The sequence below is a fragment of the Cheilinus undulatus genome, linkage group 20, assembly GCF_018320785.1.
Source record: "Cheilinus undulatus linkage group 20, ASM1832078v1, whole genome shotgun sequence".
NCBI classification, from domain to species: domain Eukaryota; kingdom Metazoa; phylum Chordata; class Actinopteri; order Labriformes; family Labridae; genus Cheilinus; species Cheilinus undulatus.
The window spans coordinates 24185221-24211035 of NC_054884.1; the positions used below are offsets into that span (position 1 = coordinate 24185221).

At 39.8% G+C, this 25815-nt stretch overlaps 1 protein-coding gene across 14 annotated transcripts in view; it reads right to left on the reverse strand.

The window, feature by feature from the left end:
* nrxn1a (neurexin 1a) overlaps positions 1-25815 on the reverse strand; it is a 98424-nt gene that overhangs the window by 17718 nt on the left and 54891 nt on the right. For 8 of the 14 annotated variants that reach the window (XM_041815749.1, XM_041815746.1, XM_041815745.1 and 5 more), the window contains 8 exons: positions 20752-20955; positions 17985-18011; positions 15135-15257; positions 14394-14808; positions 13796-13986; positions 9652-9825; positions 4696-4815; positions 3820-4001 (listed from right to left, as the gene is read on the reverse strand). In XM_041815749.1, coding sequence (XP_041671683.1) covers positions 3820-4001; positions 4696-4815; positions 9652-9825; positions 13796-13986; positions 14394-14808; positions 15135-15257; positions 17985-18011; positions 20752-20955 — 1436 coding nt within the window. The remainder of the gene's footprint in view (positions 1-3819; positions 4002-4695; positions 4816-9651; positions 9826-13795; positions 13987-14393; positions 14809-15134; positions 15258-17984; positions 18012-20751; positions 20956-25815) is intronic. The other 6 variants (XM_041815750.1, XM_041815747.1, XM_041815754.1 and 3 more) reach the window with 1 other exon arrangement.

Consider the following 25815-nt stretch of genomic DNA (forward strand, 5'->3'; position numbering starts at 1 on the left):
CGCTCTTGCAACCTTCCTCCACCCCAGCTCCTCCTCTACTCTGTTTCTGACTTAATCAGAATCATTCTGTTATCATTGATGTCTACTCTGCTCGGGGGTTTTGCTGCTTCTTTCCTTGCCTTATGTTTTCCTTGTCAGCATAGGAAGAGCAGGAATGTGTGCTGTTCCTGCGAATCATGTTTGTGGTCCTGACTGAAATGCGGTTTTAGAAGGAAAACAACAAATACTTCAGCACCAGTGTTTCCAGCTGTGGTAAAATATGTTGAATTTCTGGATAAAAACATAAAAATTTAAAGTTAATCATCCTATTATATCAAAATCTAGATAATCAAAAGTGTTAAAGAAAACTTCTCTGTCATCTTTGCATGGCTATCATTAAACTGTTACAGACTGAGCTGCAGCACTACTGTAAAAATGTATGTGGGAGGTGAAAGCAAGAGATTTAGGACATTATTCAAATGAAATTATTATTTTTTTCATGGAAATACATTTCCATGACAAATAAGAGCAAAAAAATACACTAAAATAATGGAAAACAAGAAGCAGAAGCTTTAAGATCCCCTCTATCATTAAGGTCTCCTTGCTAACACTTTGGTCTTCACTGAAACACAACAGTGGACAGGATGAAAGCACTCCACGGACATTATTCAGCAGGGATCAGGCACGTTGCTGACAGCACACCCAGCTTATTAATGCATTTGAAACGGCACCACAGGAATGTTAATATCACTGCAATGAGGAAAAAGACACCGTAGAGCAAACGCGGTTTCCTTTGACATTTAAACAGCCTTTTGCTGGTAATTCTGAGCGTGCCAAAGGGATAAAAAGCCTGTGTCATTTTATAGCAGAAGTATGACCATCAGTTGTTGAGAATCTGGGATTTAAGCAAACATTCAAGTAATTGAGCTGCGATTTGAATCCCTTTTAATCTGCATTTAGCCATGGTCATGCATGCCATCTAGGAACAAGCTAAAGCTGCCTAAATGTATGACTTGTCAAATATGTCTGCTGTAGCACTCAAGGATGATGGATGGACGTTGCTCAGATTTGTTTTTAGATTCATTCAGTGCTCAAAGTGGACCCAAACATCGTGTTAGCTCAGTTGATTCAAAGGTGTGGTGCTGGCCTCAGCTGACAGGAAAGTTAAGTTTGTTAAAAATTTGTATTCTAAGCAATTCATTTCAACATCCTTTAATTGTTGAAGATCTTTTGGAAGCAGGTTGAAGTATTATTCTAGTTTTAAATTATATATTCTTAAAATGTTTGTTATTTTTTTCTAAATATAAAATAGAGATCCAAGCAAGCCTGAACTGTCGATGCTGCACTTTAGATAATATGGAAAAAGGATGTTATGTGCTGTTTGTTTCCCTTACTGTACTGAAAAAGTACTGTATCGTGACTTCAGAACAGACAACCATACCAAACTGAAATTCCTTCTGTTACACCTGAACATTGATACATAAAAATCCTGAAAATCAAAAAAACAAAAAACAAAACAAAAACAACAACAACATTATTTATCAGGCTATATCTGTGCCATCAGAGTGCCATATAATTGGATCCCTACAGTGAAGCCTGTGAAATTTCTCCTCACAGTTGCATGAGATTACAAACAGAGCAACACACCTCAGCCGTCTGCAGTTTGTTTACGCTGTGGATAATGTGGGAGCCAGGTTTGAAAAGGAAGAGGAAGGCAGGGAATTGAATAAATATCATGAAACCTTCTGTTTTAGTACACAGGCTTTGACCCAACCCTCCTCATTAAAAAAAAAAGGAAAAATGTCTGATTACGTTGATGTTGTAGGACTGCTTTTATGCAACCATTTTGGCAGGAACTCTTTTCTTACTAAGATAATAGATCTGTTAAGTAAAGTGTGATGCACTTCATGCCAGTTTTTAACTCCTGGTTTGTTCTAGTCAAATATACACATTTACAGTATATTTCAATATAGAGCTTCAATTCTTGTCTGCATTTGATTACAACTTAATAAAACAAGTAAGTTTGATGAACCAAAAAGGCTAAGAAAAACATTATGTAGCTGGAATCAGTAATTAGACTAGGTAATATAATGGGGGAGAATAGTTCAGATATACTTTGATCAAATGAAGGATCCAGAGTTTCTCAGCTTCATCCATAAACTCTTAACCAACATCGTTTATTACATTTTTATCTTATTGTTGAATTTGAATTGAATAAATGATCAATTTCAGTGCACATTGTCCCTTAAATATACAAAAATACATAACAAAACATATGTTTAGTGATGCCACCCAATGACCCCTGTCGACAGCATCCGCCATATTCAAAATGCTGTCTCATACTAACTTTCAGTAAACATTGCACCAGGCAGAGTTACAGTGCTGGGACGGACTTTGAGCTTCCTGAAAACAGCCACTAACAACTCTAATACTTCGAAAATTAAAATTGATGAGTTTCAACTACATCAGAAAATGAACTTTTCAGACTATTTCTTTTTTTTTTTGCACCAGGCTACAAACATGTTCATTTCTGCTGTAAAATGGGTATCATAAAATGGGTTTGGCAGCCAGCCTCTTGTAAACACTTAAGGACCTTCATTGTTTTGCAAATTTACCATATCTGCATTTATCACGCAGGTATAAGCTGTCAAAGATATTAGTCAGGAACTCAATGCTCTTAATATTATAGCTTTTACTAGTCTGTAACCATCTTTTGTTTAAAAAGCTACAGTGTGTGAATTAGTGAAAATAGGAATCTGTTATTTGGTCCTTTCTGTGGTATTACAAAAACATGCAAGGTGCAAAGACCGAAGACAGAACGAACCTTACTGAGTGTCTGAACAAAAGGCTTATTCTAAGTTAATAAAAATAGAACTATTCTATATATATTCAGCCAATCAAACACTTAGACAGGCCTACTTGTCAATATTACATTTCTTTTGTACCAAGTTTATTCCACTTCATGCTACCAGTGTAAATATTACACACTGTACCTTTAAATCTAAAAAAAAGAGGGAACCATTGACAAAAATCTGCAATTCAACCACACCATGATATATCTGTGGTCTTTGGCATCACAATATATTACATATGATCAAATATGTCAGATATGCAATGTCAAAAGGTCCTGTGCATACTTTTTAGGCATGTCTGGGCTGCAGTAAGGCATAGATGTGGCAAATAAGCTGCCTGAGGGCACCATGGGTGTGAAGGAGGATTGAAACAACCCAGGTCATCCTCTGGATGTCCTTGCATATTACAAGGAGGGTGGAAAATTAATCTAAAATCAAAGTCCATACCATAAAGGTGGCAAATGGGATGGATTTGGCAAGTAAGCATGGCCTAGAAAGGTGGTAGGGTTGCTACGAACTCCTGGTCATGCAGTGGATGCTCCAGGGGCCCAAAAAACACCGGTGATCTCTGGGCTATCACCAGGGGTGAAAAGGTCTGGACAAAAGAAATGCTCTTGAGCTTGACTGGCTGCAGAGCGACAGACATGTGTTAAGCTTGACTATGTATTGCCCTCCCCCCTCTCTCCAGCCCTGGGTTGTGGCTGCCCCAGGATGGATCCTTAGCTCCCTACATGCCTGAAACTTATGCACATGACTACATTAGTCAACGTAATCCAAAAGAAAAACTTTTTAGGGGACATTTCCTTGGGTACATAATCTACTGTATGGATAATCATACTCACCATGAATTTATAATGTCACAAACTAAGGATTTTATTTGAACAGTATTGGGATGATTGTGAATCATTTCTCTCATGGCATATCTAATACATGATATGTAAATGATGATCTTAAATCAAATTAATCTAATTTAATTAAGTGTACTTACTATCTGCAGTTGAAGGTAGTCTCCCAGACCAGCAGCGCTGTCCACACGTAGAAGAATGGCATGTTTCTGTTGGGTGCTAAACCCGAGGGCAAGCCGGTCTGCTCTGGTGCTAGGGCGCTCATTAGGAGGCCACGTGTAAACCACCATCCCTCCATCACGGCCAAAGATATAAGTGGTCCCAGCTGGTTGGAAGATTTAATAAAAGGGACATTATATGTCACAATCAGTGCTTTCTATCATAAGTCTCCTACTTCAGAAGCCACCTGGGCCTGCTGCTAAATGTTCAACACTTAAGAGACATTTTGACAAACTCCAATACAACTCTCAAATGCCACAGTTCACCGGCCTTCCACATCTGACTTGTTCCTCCTACACAGTGACAGAAAAAAAAAGTACTCCCCGATGTACTTAGTCTCAACATTGCTGCAGGAGGCTGACTGCGACGACTGACTCATACAAATAACAGCTTATAATAGTTTGACTCACTGTGAGATGACTAAATAATCAGCAAGTATCTTTGCTTCAAGGCAGCTGAGGATAATTCAGTGTCAAGAGCTTGAAATTGTGAACAGGACTTTATTAAGTGTTACAGAGAGAGTACAGATTTCAGAGAGGGAACTAGACTCCAAGCAGGTGGTGTTTTTGTGCTGAATCAGAATAAATAGATGACAGTGCCCCCATGTGGTTGCTCTATAAAATGCAGATAAAAAAAGTCATTGATTTGCGGTTTGAATCATCCAAGTGTATCAGTTTTGGACCTAAAGTCTGCACCTTGATGATTACAAGCCAAAGAGTGTTCATGCAACCACGTATCACATAAAAATGATCTCATTTTAAACTTTCTGTCATTCTGAGAGACAAACAGAAAACACTCACCATCATTGCATAAAGGCCCAGCGTACGAGGTCATGCTGCAGTCACAGGTGAAGCCTTCCCACTGCTGCAGACACACTCCCTGATTTGAGCATGAGTCCTCCTGACACGTCGTGCTGGGACCTGCAGTGACAGACGTGGCGGGATTGGAGGGTGAAACCGTTAGGAGGAGAAGGATTTTGATTTCGTCTGACGCCCAGATTGTTCACAACATTATGTCAGCACATAATGGTTACTTTCAGACCTTATTTTCTAAGACATTCTGCATTTTGTAAAGGCTGGGTTAACTGCTGTGCCTCAGTGGTGTTGTGATTAGTAGTATTAGTAGAAAATCATTCTGGCACTAGGATTAAATGGACATGGACTCCCACTATTCAGATTTATGCCAGGTACAGACAGGAGGCGGAAGTGCTGCTATTTATAAAATCCCATGTGAGCAGTAGTCTTTCTCTTCTCCCTGGAAGACAAATTGATAAACTTATGCTCTTTTCAATTTTCTAAATAAGAGTACAGTTTATATTTAACTTCATTTATGTGTTTTTAAGTGTTTAGCTAACCAAGAGGAGTCAGCTGTAAGTTTGCAGAAATATATATACTTGGATACTTTTCCATACATTTGTACGGTACAATCTTTGTTGTTTTAATGATCAATAGTTTTGAAAACTACCAAAGCCTGAGAAATCACATCTTCAGCTACATTTTTATGCAAAAGCTGAGCTGACTGTTAAGCACAATACAAAAAGGAGTTTGCCTGCACATTTTGGTCATTAAAAATGAGAAATTAGGAGCACCCCATGTAAGCAGGCAGTCCGGGTTCAGGTCCAGCCTGTGGCTCCCTTCCTGCATGTCCACCCCCACTCTCTCATCCCTATTTCCAACTCTCCTTCTCTTTAAGATATATCTTTTAAAAAGAGAGAACCTACGCAGCGTTGCCTGCCTAGGGCTTCTTTATTTGTCACTGTGGTATCAAAAAAGGACCATTGTTTCTATTTTCAGTAGTATAATAGGTTGTTTGCAGTCATGTGACCCCAATGTTGTATAAAAGTCAGATCGGGGGCAGGAAGTTAAGAGGATCAGTTAGGAATCATTGGAAGTGGTGCAAAGTTCGTATGCTCTAGGTGGACCTGTACACAGTTATCATCTGAAAATTTCTATATAGCTTGGGTGCGATCCCTACACTTTTAAAAAAAAAAAAAAAAAAAAAAAAAAATTCCCCACAGGTTAAGTCGATTTATCTGGCGTATCTGGCGTGGAGGTGATCAATATAACAAATAACTTCGTCCTGCAGACCTTCGACTACACATCTAGCCAGATGAAGGGATACAAAAATCTTTTACTTAGCCAAGAGGCTAACTTCACCTTTTTAACAGGGTTTCAACCTCATTTTGTCATAAATGTCTTTTGATTACAAAGAACAAACAAGGAAATAAAACTTGTGGGTTAAGAGACTGAATAATGATGTGCCAGTCACATATGTAGTTGTACAACTCTTTCTTATAAACTACAGAGGATGGCTCCCCTGTGAGGGCTAGTTTCCTTCCTTCTATTTTCTCGATATAATCCACATTTAAAAAGCCAAACTGGAACCACAGGAAGAGCTGTTTGGTAGCCAATAAACCAGGTCTGAATACTAAGCTGAGCAAATTGATCCTGATGTCTAAAAAAAGAGATGGATTTCTCATCTGAACAAATGAAGCTCGACGAAACTCGGCTGAGAAAGATCAGGGTTTATTAAACCAAACTGTACTGAAGCAGACCAGACTGCTTGGTGGAAATGAACCTAGCATGAGCATTGTTTGACTTTTTTCTTCCGGTTTTAGACGGAGGATTTAAAATCAATATCTGTTTCTTTATGAACATCTCATCAGAAGACCACAGGCTATGGTTGCCGTTTTGTTAGTACTTTTGTTTTTATAATATAAAGCACTCAGGAAATGCTCATGTTTGGTATCATTTTTTCAGCACAATCTCAACTTTATAAAATCAAAACTATTATATTATGTTAACTTTAACTGACTATATCAAATAAAAAAAATGCTTTTGGAAGAAAATAATAAAGCTTAATATGATGAATTTTCATTTCTAGAGTTAGATTTCTAGAAAATGTTTTAAACTTACACATTAAAGTGGTCAAATTACATATATTGAGCTAAAAATTAATACTTTGCACAGATTACATATGTATCTATAGGCTTTTTTATCCACTAAACAATATCCAAGTTTAAAATAATTTTTGTAGTTAATTTTAGTAAGAACAGTCTGGCATGTTTTACATACTGAGACTGTGAGGGACTTCCAAGCAGTGCAAATTAAATATACAAAGATGTAGAAGCAAGCCAAAAATCAATCAATTATATGAGGTATGGCTATTAAGTAATGATAATTACTTGCCATTTTTGGTGAAAATTGAACAAAACAGCAGCCGAATCTTTTTTATGCATTAACCTAGGTGTATGGGGAACACTGCATGTCAGATGCACATGTGTTTAAATGGCACACAAGATTTTTAGTGACCGTCCAAGATGATGAACATTCTGGGCCCTAGTACACATCAAAAAGATCTAAAAACATTCAACAAATTGAACAAATCTTTGAATTGATCAACGACTCAATATAGGAATGATGGCAGAAATGGTCTCCATTGATAAAGAGACAGTTTGGCAATTTGGCATGAAAATTTTAGCATGATAAAAGTGTGTGCCAAAGTTGTCCCAAACGTCTGACCCCTAAACAAAAGGACAAAAAAGAGCGAATTCGTGGAGACATTTTGGAACAAACTGAAGGAAACCCAATATTTTTAGAAAGCTGCTCAAATTTTTAGCTCATCATTTTTCGACACCTTCGTACATTGGTGTGTTTTTTTTTTCATTTTAACTGTCCCAATGTATTTAATGAACACAAATGCTAGGAGAATTAAGTTCCATTGACTGCATTTTTGCAGAATGAATGATTAGCGGATAGTAAAAATATGAGATTTTTCTTTCCTTTAAAAAAAAAAAGTCATAAAATGCAAAAGTTGTGAAAAAATTACCTGTGCCAGTCCTGTACAACTTGGAACACTGTAACCTATGTGTACCCCACGGGCAAAATTAATTTTTATATCAAATTCAAATCTCACAATGTGTATGCAATGCAAAATGTGTCTTTGTTTTCACACTATCTCAGGACAAAAGTAGTGCATTAATCCATCACGCTGGCATGTTCATAGACTTCTAAGGCTTAAATTTTTTAACGTGTCACTACTTTTGGGAATCAAAGGTAGCCGTAGATGGTACAAAACTTTGTTTGTGCCTCTCTATGCAGTAACCACTTCCTGCCTTCTTTGTGGAGTTCTCTGCTGCAAACAACCAATACTGAAGTGGTAAATTCTGGCATTACAACAAGCCTTACAGGCTATTTAAAAAAACTGCAAACATAAACAGCATTGACATTTCATAATGAATTTAGTGGATTTGCAGAATTAGAAATTTCATCTTGTGAGGAGAAAAATCTGGTAAATAAATCTGAAGAGCAAAGGGGAGAAGTGCAGGGAAATGAAAAAAAGTTGGCATCCATGAGATGCATATTTCATCATATGTCAAAATGATATCATTAGTGTCAAATATATTTTTCAGTTACACAATCTCTAATAGTTTATCTGCATTTTTTAGACAGATTGATTCAGGGAACAAAATATAGAGCAGACAGCCAAAGTAAAACTGAAGAGCAATGGGGTAAAGTGCAGGAAAAGGAGAGTCTGTAACCATAAATTGCTTATTTCATCAGTTGTTAGAGTCATTCTTTAATATTACACAGAGATATAATTAAAATAGGTTACAATAGATTATCCGTGTGTTTTCTTGTGGAATTCGCTCATGGCAAATGAAAGATAGAACAGACGGCCAAGCTATCGCTGCAGCTGGCTGCAGAGCTCTGAGGCGTAACGCTCCCTGTCTGAGCCACCCGATTAGTGAACATGGGTGCTGGAAGGAAAGAGGCGGCCCTTCAGGGTGCTCCCACATCCTGTCTGAACCCGACATTACGGTGGCAGCAGATGCTTCATTATCAGTTGAAGTAAACCAAAGCTAACTGGAATCTATGTTACTAGGTGAAAAGAGCCAGCTGATGAGAGCATGCAGGAGGTGGAGCTAGATGAGCAGGACATGACGAGGAGTTAAACATAAGTGGGCAAAGTTATGTTTAAAAGCCTTCATCTCAATACTCCTTCTCCAGCAGTCTTTCACTGTTCACTCCCCGCCTCATGGTGAAGATACACCGGAGGAGAATGTCAAAGCTCTGGACTGTTTCTCCTTCGATGCACTTTTCACTGGAGGGATGGAGGAGGGCTGTGAAGTGATTCACACATGGAGTATTGGAGTTGAGGTTGGGAGTCAGTATTTGGGGTTAGAGAGCATGCTGCTGGCAGGTGGAGGAGCAGTGGTTAACTCAGGTCAAGCGGTGATGATGTCACTACAGTGATGAAGTCACTACGGTGGCTAGGAAAGGACAAGTCACTTCTGACTTTTGACTCTGGATCGCTGGGATCCACCACACAACACTGGACACCACTGGGTAGTTTTAGCACACGCATACACGCAAACTCACACACTTTTCCCAACGCTCGTACACGAGTCTCACATGCTCACACAAAGCGATATACCTTGCAAGTCAGCTTTCATCAATGTAACTTTTGTCAGCCAAACAAAAAAGCAAACAAGCAAATTAAGTTAGATGGTTAGTCAATGCACACGGATGCCTGTGAACAGCTGAAAGAGTGGAGCAGAGAGAGAAAATGTGCAGAAAGATTGAGGAGGAGATGAAGAAAAAGAAGGTAAAACTTTACATCTAATAGACCAAAAGCTGGGTTAGTGGGTTATCTAATAACAGAGAGAATGAGCTCAATGAAAAGTGAAAGAAAAGGCATTAGGGATGCAGGACCAGGGGGAACTACAGCTGTGTTTCTGCGTGTTTGTACCTCACCTTCACAGCCTCGCTCCACCTGTCCCATGGTTGCCAAGGCATCAGCCAAAAGGTCAGGGAGGCGGCCATTTAGATCGACTGTTGCTAAGCAACCCTGGAAACCCTCCCGGGAGTGGACCAGCTTAGGCAAGTCCCGGTACATCTCTTTGGAGATTCCACCGATGTACAGATCACCTAATGAAGAGTGATAGAATGAGTGGCAGCTTCATGAACCAATCACAGAGCCAGGCTATGGCTTATTATGTTCAGTAATGATGGGTCTAGCCATTTCTTTTCTTATTATTAATGCACTTTTATTTACTAAGATAACAAAAATGGTTTTCTGACTAACAGCAGAGTCATGAAACAGAAATGATATTTTCCCCCCTTAGGATAAATTAAATTAAGACTGAAACACAAAAATTTGAGCCTTTTAAAACCATGTGCTATTTTTGGTGACTATTTGATTGAATAAATAGTTTGTCATTTCCTGGAAAAACCTGATTTCTCCCCCAAGACAGTCTGGCTGCAAACTGTTCATCTCTGATGGCCACTCTCACAGAACATTCATCTGAGACGCTGTATATCTACAAACAAAAATACACGCTTAAACTTTTGGAATAAAATCAGTCCATTTACAGTTAGACAAAGGGTTACGGTGACAGTTAGGATACCAAAAGTTAAAAGTTAAAAATCTGATTACAAAACAAAAGCCAAGTAAAGAGTCACTTACAAGAAAAAATATTGTTATTGTATATTGTATTGTTACAATATTGTTGTTATTGTCCCCCATGAAAACATTCTAATGTAGCTAGTGTAGCTTACGTACCAGTTAGCTGCATAAGCTACACACTAACCAGAGGTATGTAGCGAGCATAAATATGTAGCTAAAACTGAGCTCACAAAGCAGCTATGTAATCGACATACCTATGCAGCCAAGTTTGCGTAAGCTATGTTTGCTAAAGCTTATGTTGTTAAAGCTAACTTAGCAATAGATAGCTGAGCTAGGTTGCTAAAATAGCTAGATATGTCATCTACGTAGCTAGTATATAAAATTCTTCTTAGTCTGTATTGTTTTCAATGTGATTTCATGAATTGAACCACCAGACTTTGTTTATGAATACAGTTGAATTTAAAATCAAATCTAAAACTGGAAATACATTGTAATGATAAATTATAGTACTTCCTTTCTGAAATAAATTGTGTTAGATGAATTGATTTAACGTCAGGTATGTACGATCTGCAGCCAGACCCTTTTAGATTTCTTTCATTACAGATAGTCCGAAACTTAAATCTGGAAAAGGAGCAGCATATTTTGACCTCCTGCACTACCACACCCCAGCCGACCACCAGTTGCTCTTGGAGGTCCCAAGATCAAAGTTTAAAAACTGAGAGGATGAAGCCTTTACTGTCTGTTTTAAGGTTGCGGGACAGTCTTTCCATCCATATCAGATCTGTATCCAGTCCCTTAAGATTTTTAAGTGCTGCTAAAAATCCATCTCTTGTCATTGGCTTTCAACCGTAACTAACCTTGTCCCCTCCCACTATTCCCATTATTTCATTACCTCCTCCAAGGAGGTTATGTGATCGGGAGGGTTTGTTTGTTTGTTAGGTAGTTTGTTTGTTAGCAACGTAACTCAAAAAGTTAAGGATAGACTTTGATGAAATTTTCAGGAAATGTCACAAATGGCATAAGAAAGAACTGATTAGATTTAGGGAGTGATCCAGATCACTATCAGGATCCAGTTATTTTTTAAAGGATTCTTCACTATTGGGAGATAGGGCTAATGACGGAGGTCTGTGCTCTCCGAGTGCTTTTCTAGTACTTTATATTGATTCTTTTATCATCATATGTTATGATGTTATCCTTGCTCTTGATTGTTCCTAAATCAGCTAACTGGAATCAAATTCCTTGTTGCTGATTCTGATCTGACTATCTTACATCATCTTTACTTTTGTGTTTTCTTGCACATGTGGGTTCTCCCCTATCCCACTTATTGTCTTTGCTTGTACAGCACCTTGGTCAGTGTTTATTTTTTTAAAAGAGCTTAATAAATGAACTTTGACTTGACTTAAATCCACTCAGTTTAAAAAAACAATGCTACTGCCAGCAGTTGTTTTTATTTTTAGCTTAGAACAGTGTCTGTGAAAAGGAAGAAACAGAAGGCATAATTATCTACAGTTATTAATGTCTGAAAGTCTCCGAATCCCACTACAAGTAACTCTAAAATAGGCCTGCACATTGTATGAAAAATATGCAATAAGCAATAACATTATTTAATATTGCAACAACAGTAAGAAGTGCAATAAATAAATAAATATGAAAGCATATGTGAGGAGTTTTTCCATGGTTATAAAGCAGACTAAAATTAAAATTGAGGCCTCTTTAATACCAACAAAGGCAAACCAGACAATCTGCCTAAAGACCAAGTCTTACTCAGCTATTTTTAAAGTCTGAAGAATTTATCACAGGGTGTCAGACACAGTGATTATGTAGGGCTTGGCAGAAATGCCTTTTTCTTTACGTTGTCGGCTGGAAATATTCTCAATAAGTGGCCTAGTTAACTGACACAAAGAAGAAGTCACTATTAAAAAAAGAAAACTTCTTGTACACTTACAGGTGTACAGGACAAAAATCACCTAAATGTGAAGTGGTTTCATTTTTTCCACAAGGGGTGCTGTTCCCATGTTCCCCTAAAATACCTGCGTTTGCAATATGATAAATTCTAAAAGCTTTTTCCCCTCTTAATTGGCACAAATTCATCTGTGGTTAGCTGATAGCTGACTTGACCTCCATTTGACTGCAACTAAATGGCTAGAGGCATGTCCAGTAAACACAGGCCTCAAGCCCAGAAAAGAAAATTCATGTATGCTCAGTGAGAAATTAATGCTTGTTTACTTATATTAATGATTCTATTTACTATGATAGATTAAGAAATTGGGATCTGTTCATCATAAATGCTCCTATCAAGATGATGCAATTAAATTGCCATTATTGCAAAGCCCTAAAGTGCCTGGTAAATGATTATTATAGTAAGAAAGGCCCCATATGAAGAATAATTATATTTTTATAATTCTCAGGATTCTGTGAATTCTTTGATATTTAATTTCTTATTGATCTGTTGATATGTTAAGTGAGAAGCGTTGGCAGAATATAAGCTCAGTGGTTCCCATGCATAGACCATACTTCAGCCACCCAGGTATAATTGCAGCCACCCAAGTATATCTGGGGACCACTTTAAAAAAAACTCTATATAGTGAACTATGTCCAGTAAATTAAAGAACCGGTTGAAAAGCAACATTTCATGTTAAAAAAGCTTCAAATTCTGTCTTTCTGACTTTTTTTTTTTGCAGCTGCTTGCAGCTATTATCATCCTTTACTCCTGAATTAGATGATAGTTGCACTGTGCTACCAACTCCATAACAACCATTCTCACATGCAGCTCACCCGCAATGACTGTTAAATATAAAGTCAAACATTTAAGAGGGTAAGTGATGTTATTTGAGTGACTAAATCAGGGTATATACAGATAATCTGACATCAACTTTAATACTTTTAAGACCTTTTGCAAGACCCTCTTCATATTTTTTAAAACCCAGGTATCTACCACATTGTTAATTTGCTAGCTACAGACTCAGTGGAGCTTTAAGGACACACCAATAGCTCAACAGGTCACAACAGCGACAAGCCTGCAGATTGTCCTCAAATCGGGTGGAGTTTATCAGAATCTCACATTGATTAAAACTAAATGTTACCACTACCTACAACAATGCAGTGGGGTGCCCCCACCTCTTCTACTCATTCCGCCCAAGCATAGCATCACTCCATGGAAAATGTATTTAAATTGTGTATTTTTGAGAAAAAAATTGTGAATACTGACCAAAATACACAACAAATTTGTTTGTTTACTATCCAAGATAAAACATGTTTATGACTGAGCTTTAGAAGTCCTAATATATTTATATTTGTTTATCATAAAGGCAAGGGTTTTAATCTAAGCTTGTCAAAATGCAGCGCTTTTCCTCTAGTTAACTGTTCAAGCAGCCAATATTCATAACAGTACAAAAAAGTTTAAAATGAATATTTCTACTGTAACTATCTAGGGTTTGTTCCCCTGTATAAGCTACATTAAATGACGTATCTCTGCTTGTTTTTAGTGCATACCCTTTAAGTCGAGGTTCTTGGCTCCCATGGTAGTCTGCGTGGTGACTTTGGTATCAATCTTAACTGTGTGGAGATTGTTTGTGTCTCTGGATATGTGCACATTATGCCAGTGGTTGTCATTTAGGGGACTATTGGAGTTTCCTTTGATCAGGTGTGCCCCATTGCCAAGGTCAGAGATATAATGAAGATAGCTAGAAAGGGAACAAGGAAAAGAGAGAGGTTTAAAACGAGAGGGAAGAAAAGGCAAGTTAATCATAATTGATTCAGAAAAAAACAGGATCATACACTTCAGGGCACATTACTCTGTCTTGTATATAGAGATGAAAGAGAAACTTGAGCGCTACACTATTTGTGTTTGACATTTCAGCCTCACAGTTGAGAATTTTCTCTCTTTATGTTCATCAAGGATGTTAGAGACGAATCCACAGAGATAATGGCACTGAAAATGCACATAGACTTCTGCATGACAGACATTTATGCAAACACAGAATCAAACAGCATTTTAACCTCATTTCCATTCATGTGTTTTATAAGGTAATTTATTGCAAAAACATTGCTTTAATGTCATGTAAATACCGCACACTTTGCTTTGTCTCACCCTTTCACCAGCTCTATCACTATGAAGTCATTGCCATCTCCCCTGTTGTAGAGAATAAGGCCATCGGGGGACGTCGTCTTGAACTGCATGAAGAGGTGCATGGAGTAGTAGGCCTGCAGCGTGGGCAGCGTGACAAAGCTGGAGCGCGAGCGGAAGGTGACAGGGTCCGCCACTATGCTCTTGTAACCGATGACGGCGTTGAGCTCGCAGTAGTCAATGTCGCCGTTCTTGCACAGGTCAATGTAAGGCATGCCGTTCAGCGTCAGGCCCTGCAGGTGGCCGATGAAATTGGAGGGCACGGCTGGCATGAAGCGCTTCTCTGTCACGATACCCGTCTCCACATTGTGGAACTCCAGTTGGGTGTGGTCGCCCGCCATTTGACCTGGTGGTGTGGGGTAAACTTCAGAGATGAGGGCTACGGAAAGTTGGGTTTCAAGTGGAACTGTTAAGGGCTAAAACCAACACTAGTAAAAGCATTTATCTCAGCACTAATGCAATGACAGACTCGTAGAAAAAGCTTCTTGGTTAATACTGTTCTAAGGCTTCTTTTCACTGACACATATGCAGATATTCTCTAAAAAAATTAAAGCCCTTCATATTTGTTTGGTAGCGTCAAGCTATTATAAAACATTTCCCCTGGATAATATTGCAGACACAAACTCTTGGAACCTGGGTGGATTTAAAGGGTCATTTCATAGTGAAAGAAGCATTAAGGAAGATAAATAATGCTGATGTTATTACCTTCAACAGGCTGCAGGTCGTCCACAGTGAGTTTGAGGCTCTTGCCACGCCGGACAACCCTCACCGTGTGCCACTCATTATCATTGAGGCCTGACCCCGCAAAGATAGTCTCTGGGCCTTTACCTACACATACCCCAGAGCACCATTAACACAATGCACAGAGATGGAGAGACAGATAGAAAGAGAGACAGAAAAGGAAGAGACCAGAGACAGAGACAGAAAGAGGAAGAAGAATCCAGGCAGGCTGAGTTTAAATTCAAGGACAGAAAGGGATGAAATGGAGGGAGGTAGCAGAGGGGAAAGAGGAGCCATATCTCCTGAGGAGACACACCTCAGTGTCAACACGCTCTCACCACAGATAGACAGACAGATCTCTCTGCCAGCAAGACAGATGATGTGACAAAGACAGACATAAAGATTAACATAAATGGATGCCACGGGCACCTAAGATGGAGACTGTGAGTCACAACAGGCCCACGCTAAGACAATCCATCTGTGGACAGATCACACCGTTATGATGACCACCGACTACCCACACATGCACAGATAGCACATCGCACCCCCTTGACTCCTAAACCACCCCCACAACCCTCCAACCTGCACACATTTTAATGTCTGGCATCTTCTTTTTTGATCTTCCACAGAGGATCACAGAGCGCAATACTTCTGTGATCCTCATGGTGGCACTAGACACACAGCAGTACACCGGAGAGCTCTCCAAGGTGCTGATGTGCAGCAGAAAGAAAGAAGCTGAGCTGTCTTCTCATGATGTCTCTCTCTCTGCCAATCTACCAGCTCACATCTCCGCATAGTTGACTGCACACGTTTGACAGGCTGACTGTTCCCAAAACCTCAGTGTCCCCTTCCTGCTACTCGCAACAAGCACCCCACCAGCCTTGAAAACAACAACCCACCGTCCCTTGCCGCACTCACAGTACACACAAACACTCTCTCTCTTCCTCCTCTGAGCCCTGTTGGTCTGAGCAGCGTGAGTGAGTCTGCAAACGGTGACCTATAGGAGGTAATGATGGGGGAGGTGAGAGGGAAACTGACCCGAACGGATTCTGCTGCAGAAAATGTCAAGCATGCCGACATCACTCATGGAGGCACGCAGGCAGCCACACACAGGTAGAAAGGTAAAAGGAAAAGAGAGACGCTGCTGCATGCTGACTCGCAAATATAATTAAAGGAATATGAGGAGTCAATCAAAATGGATTAAAAGCATATGAGTGCGTATTTGCAAAGCTAAAAGAGTGCGTTTAGCGTTCAGAGAGGACACAGGGTTCCCCTGAGGAGACTCAGCTGTGCTCTGGGCATGAGCATCTCATCCTGTTACCATGGATCACTGCCTAACGCTGAGTGAAGGAGAGAATATGTGCATGTATGTGCCAGTCCATGAGTGTGCGCGTTTCTGCATTTATAACCAAATATTCAAAGAGCAGATTGATGCGAGAGCGAGGCAGTGATCTGTGTCAACCTGGGAACAGGGAGAGGCAGAAAAACACGCAGAATAAACAGCCAGACAGAGTCCTACACATAAGCACCTATTTTGGGTCAGTGCTAAGAGTGTGCTCAGCAGCATGGTGAGCTACAAGGGGTCAGCTGACAGTCTGTGCTGTAAAAACTGAGAGACAACTAGGCGAGACAATCCAAACAGAGAGACAGAAAAGGATGGAGAAACAATTCAAATCACACGACATAAGCCACTGCAGATTATAAGAGCAGGATAATGAAAACAAAATGACAAAAAGCGTTTCATATTTCATTAGCTGCAAATAACAAATGGCTTTTCTGCTGGATAAGCCTCAATCTCTCCCTTGCCGAGGCTTTTTATTCGACTGCTGAGTGGACTGTTTCAGTGGCGCCTCGCTGTTAAATACATTTTTTCCCTTCCCTCTTGAATATAAGATGTATAATTTATTGTATGCACTCGGTGTGCCAGAAAAGTGGCTGCCTACTGAAATGTTCATTGAAACAACTGGTCTAAATTTGGCCAACAGGCATACGGGATAGCAACAGCGCTGTGTGGCTAGTAAGGTTTCTATGGCAACAGCAGTCGTCCATTTCAGCACCTCTTTGCCGTCACACAGCATTCGTCTTTCTCTCTCTCCCCCTCTCCCGTTTCCTCAGTGGTCGTGACAGAGAGAAACTCCACGTGAGGGAATTAAACTTCATCAGGGATTCAGCTCCACTCACAGCAGCATGAACAGAAACACATCCACAGAGCACACAGATGAGCAATGAAAGGAATACAGAATGCACGGCGAAAAAAAACACTGCCCGTAAAAATCCCTCATGTACAGTTGAAAGAGAAACAAACAAAGAAAGCAACCAGACAGGCATCAGGATGAAGGTGCGACAGGGAGGAACAGAGGGATAACGCGTCTTTTGTCCAGGCATGAAGGAGAAGTAATTACGCTGCAGCCTTTAGTCGCATTCATCCACCAGCTACCACTCTTTACTCCTAATTTACCTGAACACCTCAGACTCTGATTACGCCCTCCTCCTTCTTTCTTTTCTCTTCCTCTCCTCCCTTCAACCCCCACCGTCCTCTCTTCCGTCTATCCTTCTCTGCTAAAATGGCCGACCTGGAAAACCCTGGCCCTCAGCAAAAAATCACACCGCTCCTGTGGTGAAGCTGAACATGCAGACACAACCGCACACACCTCTCCTTTCTAACACACATATATGCACACAGACACACGGTACAGAGATATGTTGAATAAGGGATTATGATCAGATGGGCTGACATGACAGAGAGAGTGAAAAATAGTCAGTCACACACATTTATGCTCCCACACACACACTCTGAGGAGGGGGGAGGGCTAGGTGAGATGGAGGATCACTTACTGGCTGTACAGTTTATCCTGATACAGTCTGGAGGAAGAGCAGAGCAGAGGGTTAATGCTGCACACAGACACATACTCTCCACGCCCTGGGGACACACACATCGACACACCCTGCATGCATATATGCAAACACACACTGCTGAGAAGACCCACACTCTCCCTCAGGCTGTACTAGGAGTTATCTTGCAACAGTGTGCAACTTCTCTGACTTAATTTTTAGCCAGTAACGAGAAGAATTGGGCTAGATTGGTGGATGTTTACATTTAATAGCAGCATATTAAGGAGAGTGGTGTTTCACCCAGCATGATCAGTGTGCTTATCTGCTGCTCTGGCCTGAGCGACAGTTTCAGTCACCAATCAAAAGCACCAGGAGACTGAGATGGGTCATGTGCCAGTTTGTCTGAGGACATCAAACACATCCCATAGTAGTTGTCGCCCATCCAGAGCACAAATCTCCACAAATGGTTGGGAGATTCGGCCCCATTTTTACACATAAACTGTTAATACTTTTACCCATGATGCTTTGGTGTGTCATGTGGCGTCAACCACAGAAAGACGTGGCTGCAGACAGCCAGAGACCAACACATGCACCCCTCTGTTAGCCTACATGTTTGAGCATGTGGATGTCATTGTATTTATGGGAGCTTGTGAGGGTTTAAAGTGTGTTCCAGTTTAACTAAATGGGAGTGTTGTGCCAGGGTTCCTACACTTTTAAAAAGGAAATCTAAGACTTTTTAAGTCCTAAACTGAGAAAAAATAATACCACTTTCATTAGGTTTGGGTATCAGTTGGGTTTTTCTTGATATCGGTGCTAAATCAACACTTTTATATATTGCCGGTGTCTAAATCATGCCTGAATTGATACTTTTGAGAGAAAAAAAGTGTTGGAAGTTGGTGGGAGTATAAAAGCTGTCTGGGTATCATAAATGATTTGCAGAAATATCTTTAAAAGATGATAATAGAACGTGGGATAAGAAAAGAGTGCCTTTCATTTGGGGTGGCAGGATATCGACATGAAGCATTGATACTATGGCGGTACCAGATTTTCATAGACATCCCTACTTTTTGCTCAGCAAACAATCTACAACAAAAGATGTGAGAATTCTCGGTACACCAGACCAGGAATAAAATTTCTGATTTAATGTACTGTTCATGAAATGGCAAAGACTGGCAAAGATTTTGGGGTCATAAACATCCAATTTTGATGATTTCTGGCACATATAATGCCTCTGTTTTTTCAATTTACCCTATGGTGATGTCTATAATAACATATTTTTAGGTGTGCTAACCTGATACAAAACATTTTCACTCTTAAAAAGGAGTTTAACACTTTTTGTCAGGGAAGGGAGATCAAAATAAGGGGGACTTGAACATATTTTTATTAGAAGGCCTGAGAACTGTAAGAAGGACTAAAAGAATGATTACAAATGTAAAAAGGTGGCAATGGCTTGATAAAGACTTGTCTTTCTAAAACCCAAAACCTCTCACAAGCAGAAAAAAAAAAAACTTTTTACAGCCTTAAATCTCAAATGTCCAATTTGAGACTTTTAAAGACCTCAAGAATCTGCAGGAACCCTGTGTGCTTTCCTTGAGTTGTGTGTTAGATAACACTATCTGTATGTGTTTTTGTGTATTTTTGAGGGTGTTAGGGATGCACAGGTCCACTGGGAGTGAGCAGAGAATGCAGCCTTAGGCTTGACCCTCTGTTCAACATAGAAAAAACCAACTACATTTAAGTTCTGTATGTTTCTGAGTTTAAAAGCCATAGATGAAACATAAAGGGTCTTAATGTAAAAATAGTCACAAACCAAGCTGAAATTCTCTCTTACATGACAAATAACAGTTCTGATCAAAAATAATAATAATCTAGGATACATAGATAAAGATGGATGCTAACTAAAGGACTATAGGCACTTTGCACACTTTTTCTCTGTAATTTTTGAATTTAAAAAGAAAATTAATCTCATGTTGTGTTAATCATGTTTGCACAATGAAGCCATCATTAATTATTTCTGAACAGTGTTTTTTCACATCAGTCCAAGCCATTTATATGGGTGACTGATTATACAGAGCAGTGGCTGTAGCTCACTTCTTACTCACTCACTCATCCCTGCTCAGCGTCTCTCTCTTGAAAACCATCACCCATGGAATATAATCGATATCATGTGAATATCTGTACATTTAACAGAGACTGGATTAAAAAGTTCTCCATCTCTCCAACTTGGCACAGCACCATATGGCGCCAGAGCTGGTGTCGATAAAGATCACAGTCAGGATGGATGGACCCGGAGTGAAAACGTGCCACATTTACAAATTTTCGCAGTCAATACAAATAAAATTGCATTGGACTCAGTGTGCAAGGTTCGAGTGCGTGATGTTCTGTTATGCAAATAACAGAACCAGTGTGCAAAGACCTTAACTTGGATAAACTTCAGCTAAGGTAACTGGCTATGCATTAATGCTTTAACTGGTTTTGGTTTTATATTTTTGTTTCTTATCCTGATTAAGTGAGCTTCTGCATTGTTTTCCCTTGTGCGAACTCCAGGAAAAATACTTGTTATTGCTTTACACTACTGGGGATCCTACGTAAATATAAATACATCTAGAAGAATCATCATAGTTGACTCTGCAGGGGTGATATATTATTAATCAAAATGTAATGACATTCCTATGCAACACATAGCCAAGAGGCTATAATAAGCTGCATTCCCCTTGTGTGTAATCAAAATAACATTTGAGAAACTCCATGTTTGTGTGCTTGTGTGTACCTAGGTTGACAGTGAGTCGGACACGGCCCCCATCCAGCTCCAGACGAAGGGTGTCTGCGGAATTACGAGATGTGGTTGCCATGAGAACGCCATAGGCCCGCTGGGAGCGAAAGCGTAGCGAGACGTCCTCTGCCTCGGTGTGCATCGCCACAGGCAACTGCACCTTCATAAACTTACTACCGTCATACGACAGGATAGTTGCATCTGTACAGGACGGAGAAAGAGAGAGGGAGAGATAGACAGGGTTAGGGATATGATGATGGAGGGGAGAGAGAGTGAGAGAGAGAGAGAGAGAGAGAGGGTGGGTGGGAAAAGACGAAGACTGACAAGAAGAAAACTCATGACGTGGGAAGAAAAAGGCAATTTGACATCAAGTGAATCAGATTCAAATATAACAAAGTGTATTACAGCGTGGTTACCCTCCCCTGTTTCTCTGCCACGTCATGCTGAAACTCGAAACCTGCTTCCTACAAAATTAGCCCACCACTTTGCACACTTAATTTATCATCACACCTCAAAAAAGAGTGAGTAAAAATAGCCGCAGCTGGTTGGCCAGCCCTATTATCCGGTTAAATCAGAATGCACGGCCGTAAGTGCGTTAGCCACTGTCGCTGACATCCTGGACCCTGGAGTCATAATGTAACAAGCTCAGGTGATCCTGCTTTAATGTCTTTTGCATAATCATTTACATATTCATAATCTTCTCTCCCTGCTACCTGCTGGGGCCAATCCCCGAATGCTAAACTGTTTACCTCCAAGGACCCTGTTTTTTATTGGCCAATTACATCCACAGCTAAACACACTCTTCATGTCTCTCCGTCTTTATCTCTCCCTCTCTTTCTCCTTCTTCATATACCTCCCCACTCCATTTCTCCATTCGCTTTCTGTCCCTGTTTCTGTGGGAGACGGTCGGAGCTAAGAAAAAAAGAAAGAAAAAAAAAACAAGAGAACAGGAAGAGAGGGAGGCCTCATGAATACTGATGAGCTGAGAAGGAGGAAAGAGAGAGATAGTGTGTATGTGTGCGTGCATGTCAGAATAAGTGAGTGAATTTAAGTGTGAACAGAGGAGGGTTTAGTAAAGTGAGAGCAAGGAGGGAGGATTGGGGGGGGTGATAGGGACAGAGCAAGACAGAGAGAAAGTAGGGGAGGAAGAGGGGAAAGAGGGGAGAAAAGCTTCTGGCTAAAATGCAAATGAACCCTCATTAACTTGAGGAAAAAAAGGAGGTGGTTGGCCTGTTATATCACAGATAACATAACTAACAGCCACACATACAACCGCCTGAGCACACTCACATGTGCACACATTTCTGATAAGGGAGACAGCTGACTAAATTTTCCTCACCACGGCACCTGACTCACTAACAGGCAGCAGCAGGGGAGGGAGGGCTGGCAAGAGGGACGTACGGAAGCCTGTTTGTGCCCATGCAATACTCAGTCATCATGTCACATCACGCACCAGATGTGTCATACAACAGAAGAACAAGCTAGGGTCATATTTCTATAATTTAGTTGTTTATGATCCACAAGTTAGTCTGTCTCTACAGACTCTATAACATTCCTAGCCTGTCTGGTGCACTCAGCCGCGAGCCAATTAGATTCAACTAGTTACATAAACTTTAAAAAAAAGGCCACATATACACTTTTGTTTGAAAAAGTCTGTTATTTACTACAACAGCTGGTCATATGCATAAATAGAGCATTTAAATTAAGCTCCATGCACTATTAACAGCTGTAAGATGGCACATTTGGGATGGATTCAAATAAATCCAATGCCAAACAAAAGCTGTGTATTAAGGTAATGAAGAAAATAATAACACAGGGCTATAGAAGGGATATTTATATCTATATTAGAGACTTCTTGCACAGACAGTACTTCTGGTAGCACCAGCTTTCTGTTCTTTTCCATATTTGTCATGAAGAAAGAAAAATAAGAATAACAGCAGACTTTAACATGAGGTAGCTTGAGTGTACTAATGTGTGGAGTGAGCACATTAACCGTTTTACTTCTCTAAACACTTGGTGAGGGGAGATAATGCTGGAAGTTTACGCACAGCTTGAGATATATTGTCAGTTGATACAGAGATGGAGAATGAATTAAATGGGCTTTACATAGAAAACAATGACACTGGGTGTTTTGTGTGCGTCATTCACTGCTGCCATTTGCTGTTACATAATTCTGAATTAGAAAGCCAAATGTGGTCCAAGTTTCCACTAAGGTTGTAAAAAATTCAGATACTACAGCCTCTATTTTATTAAAGAAGGATAATATCTCAAAGTAGTGAAGCTTTACAAACTACAAATCTACTGTCATATTTCTAAACTAAAGCTGCTACAGGCAAAAGAAATTGGCACTGTCGCATAGAAGTGCTGAAAACATTTGATTTAGAGTAGAATTATGAACAATAATCTCTATGACACTGAATCGATTTAAAATTTCCAAAGATACCAAACACACTTGGTTTCATCCTTAGTACATTTTTAACAGAGGCAAGTTACAGCACTGCAAACCCAGCAGCTGATATTTCCCTCTGTGCACCATCTCCTACTTCTCTGGTACACAGTTGCTGCAGGAGATGTGTTGATCTGTCTTGTTAGCTGTGCTATTAGCATTAGAGATGTGAATCTCTAAGAATCCCACAACACATTCCCTATTTCTTATGAAGAGATGATGATTCCAGCATTTGTTCCAGTCTGCTGATGCATTAAGGGGCTGTAAATTATTATTTGGTATCACAGAGTTTAAGACAATGTGCTCAATTTAATGCCTTTTTTGCATATTTGTTGCATTTTTAATCAACTAATTACAGTAATAAAGAAAATAGCAGTTAGTGCTTAAATTGCAAAATAGTGTAATATGAATAAAATGTGTGGGATTAAGCAGGAAAGTTAGTTATCCGAGAAAAGGATCACATGTCTAAAGCCTTTACTGTAAATAATGCTGCTGGAGAGAAGGTGTCATGCTTTAATAAGTGCCTGTGTTTACTGGTGATTTTTCAGCTGAAAGGTGTCAGGGATTGTGATTGGTTACAATATTGTTAAAATACTTTTCTGTTATGTCTAATATACTAAGAAGATCAATTCAATGACAAAATAAACAAGGGGCTCTTCAAGTTTTCGATATCTGTTATTATCCTATATGAGACGTATCGTCACCAGTTAACATGGTCACCCGTTAAATCTTAACACCAGTCTTTGATGTAAAACAGACGATAGATCCTGATGTTTTTAATGCCCGTGCCTGTCAGCAGTTGTTAACTGATATTCACTCTGTCTGAATGTATTTGTACAATATGAATTTGGGTGTATGAACTCCTTCTGATGTAGGCTATATTACCTTAGTTTAGCACAGTAAGCTGATACGTCAGATCAGGCTTCCCACCTGGGACTGTAGAGTCCACAGTGGGTCTTAAAACTTTTCTTTAGGGAAAAAAAGGATGGGCTGAGCAACTCATGGTTCCACAGACAGTGCAGGCACTACGTGATGTGTCAGAAACAGCACTGTAAACATTACAGACACCAAGAGCAAGTGCTGCTAATGCTAACAGTACAGCTATCAAGCCTCCTGCAGCATCTGTGTCTGAGATGGTACATGGAGAACAATACTTGCAGCGGGTCTGCAACTGAAAATACAGACGTGATTTTTTTTGTTAGCATTAGCAGCGCTAGCTCCAAGCATCAGTAACATTTGCATAGCTTTGTCTGACCTTCTTAAGGACTACTTTTGTCTATGGAGCAGTATGACTCTCATATATCCTGTTTTCATGAGAGGAAAGTGTTAAAACACACTGTGATTTCTACAATCTTCTAATAAGAGGAAGAAAGACCGAAAAGTCTCTGTAAAGTGATTTTAAAAAATCTGTATTTTAGGTTTGATGTATGATGGGCCACTGTGTTATGGACCACCAGGCCAAATTTCAGCCATGAAAAACATCTCTAAGTTTATAAAATTCAGCCTTAAAATCATGAAAAATTAGGCAGTAATATGATGATGTGGGCGTGTTGGTTAAATGAGATGAAGTCACTCCCGTTCACAAGAAATATGATGTTCTGAAATTTAAGAAAATGCTTCTGATCAGAGTGTAGCTGCCTGGCTCTGTGTCAGAACAGAGACAGAAGTTGGGGATTAATTTGTTTTTTGGCACCAATCTCAACAGACATAATTTCTTGCCAGCAGTTTAAATTTGGGGAGTAAAAGAGCTATTTATGGTCAACTACAGAAGACTTTTAAATACGGTAAAACCGTCGCTGAGCATCAGTTGAAAAACAACAGAATGACCTGATGGATGAGTATGACTAATTAGGCTAAAAGTGAGTAAGATTTTCTTATTTGTAATGAAAAATGGTGATTCAATTGTTTCTGTTAATGAGTGGAGATGAGATTTGGGTTTCATAACATTTACGTCTATTTATTTTTTGTTATTTGGCAGGAATGGGCTTCCATAGAAAAACCAGGACACCAAGCAAAGAAGAAATAAAAAACACCAGTGTGAACAACAGCAAGTGAGCATCAGCAATGTGCTAAGAGACATGCAAATGTGTCGCGAGAAATATGTGTGCCACCGCTCCTTACAAAATAAAAATTCATCTTGGTGCTGGAGCGTGACGACCATCTTTGTTCATTAAAGAAGAGAGAGGGGGGAACAAAGGAGAGAGTGAGAGAATGAGGGAGGAGAAGAAAAAGGGAGGGCAAAAACCGCAGGTAGAAGGCGTAAACACAGCCAATCACTCTCTCCATCTGCTTCTCCATCTGTGCTTCCTTTAATCCACTGAACCACCAGTTAGTGACCCCTCAATGCACACAGAGGGGCATGGAGGAAGATATAGAGGAGAGGAAGACAGCACTGGGAGAGAGAGAGAGGGTGCATTGGTATGATAAACATACACTGCGGATGTTTGTCCTCCGAATAAAACATTTTCATATCAACGCCTTTCACAAAGTGTGTGTGTGCATGTGTGTCTGTATCTCCTGTTTGATGATAGTATAATCATACTTGAGACGCGTCAGCAGTTGTGGCACAAACAAAATTTCTTCTCTTCTCCTTGTCTGACTCCATCTCGCCTCTT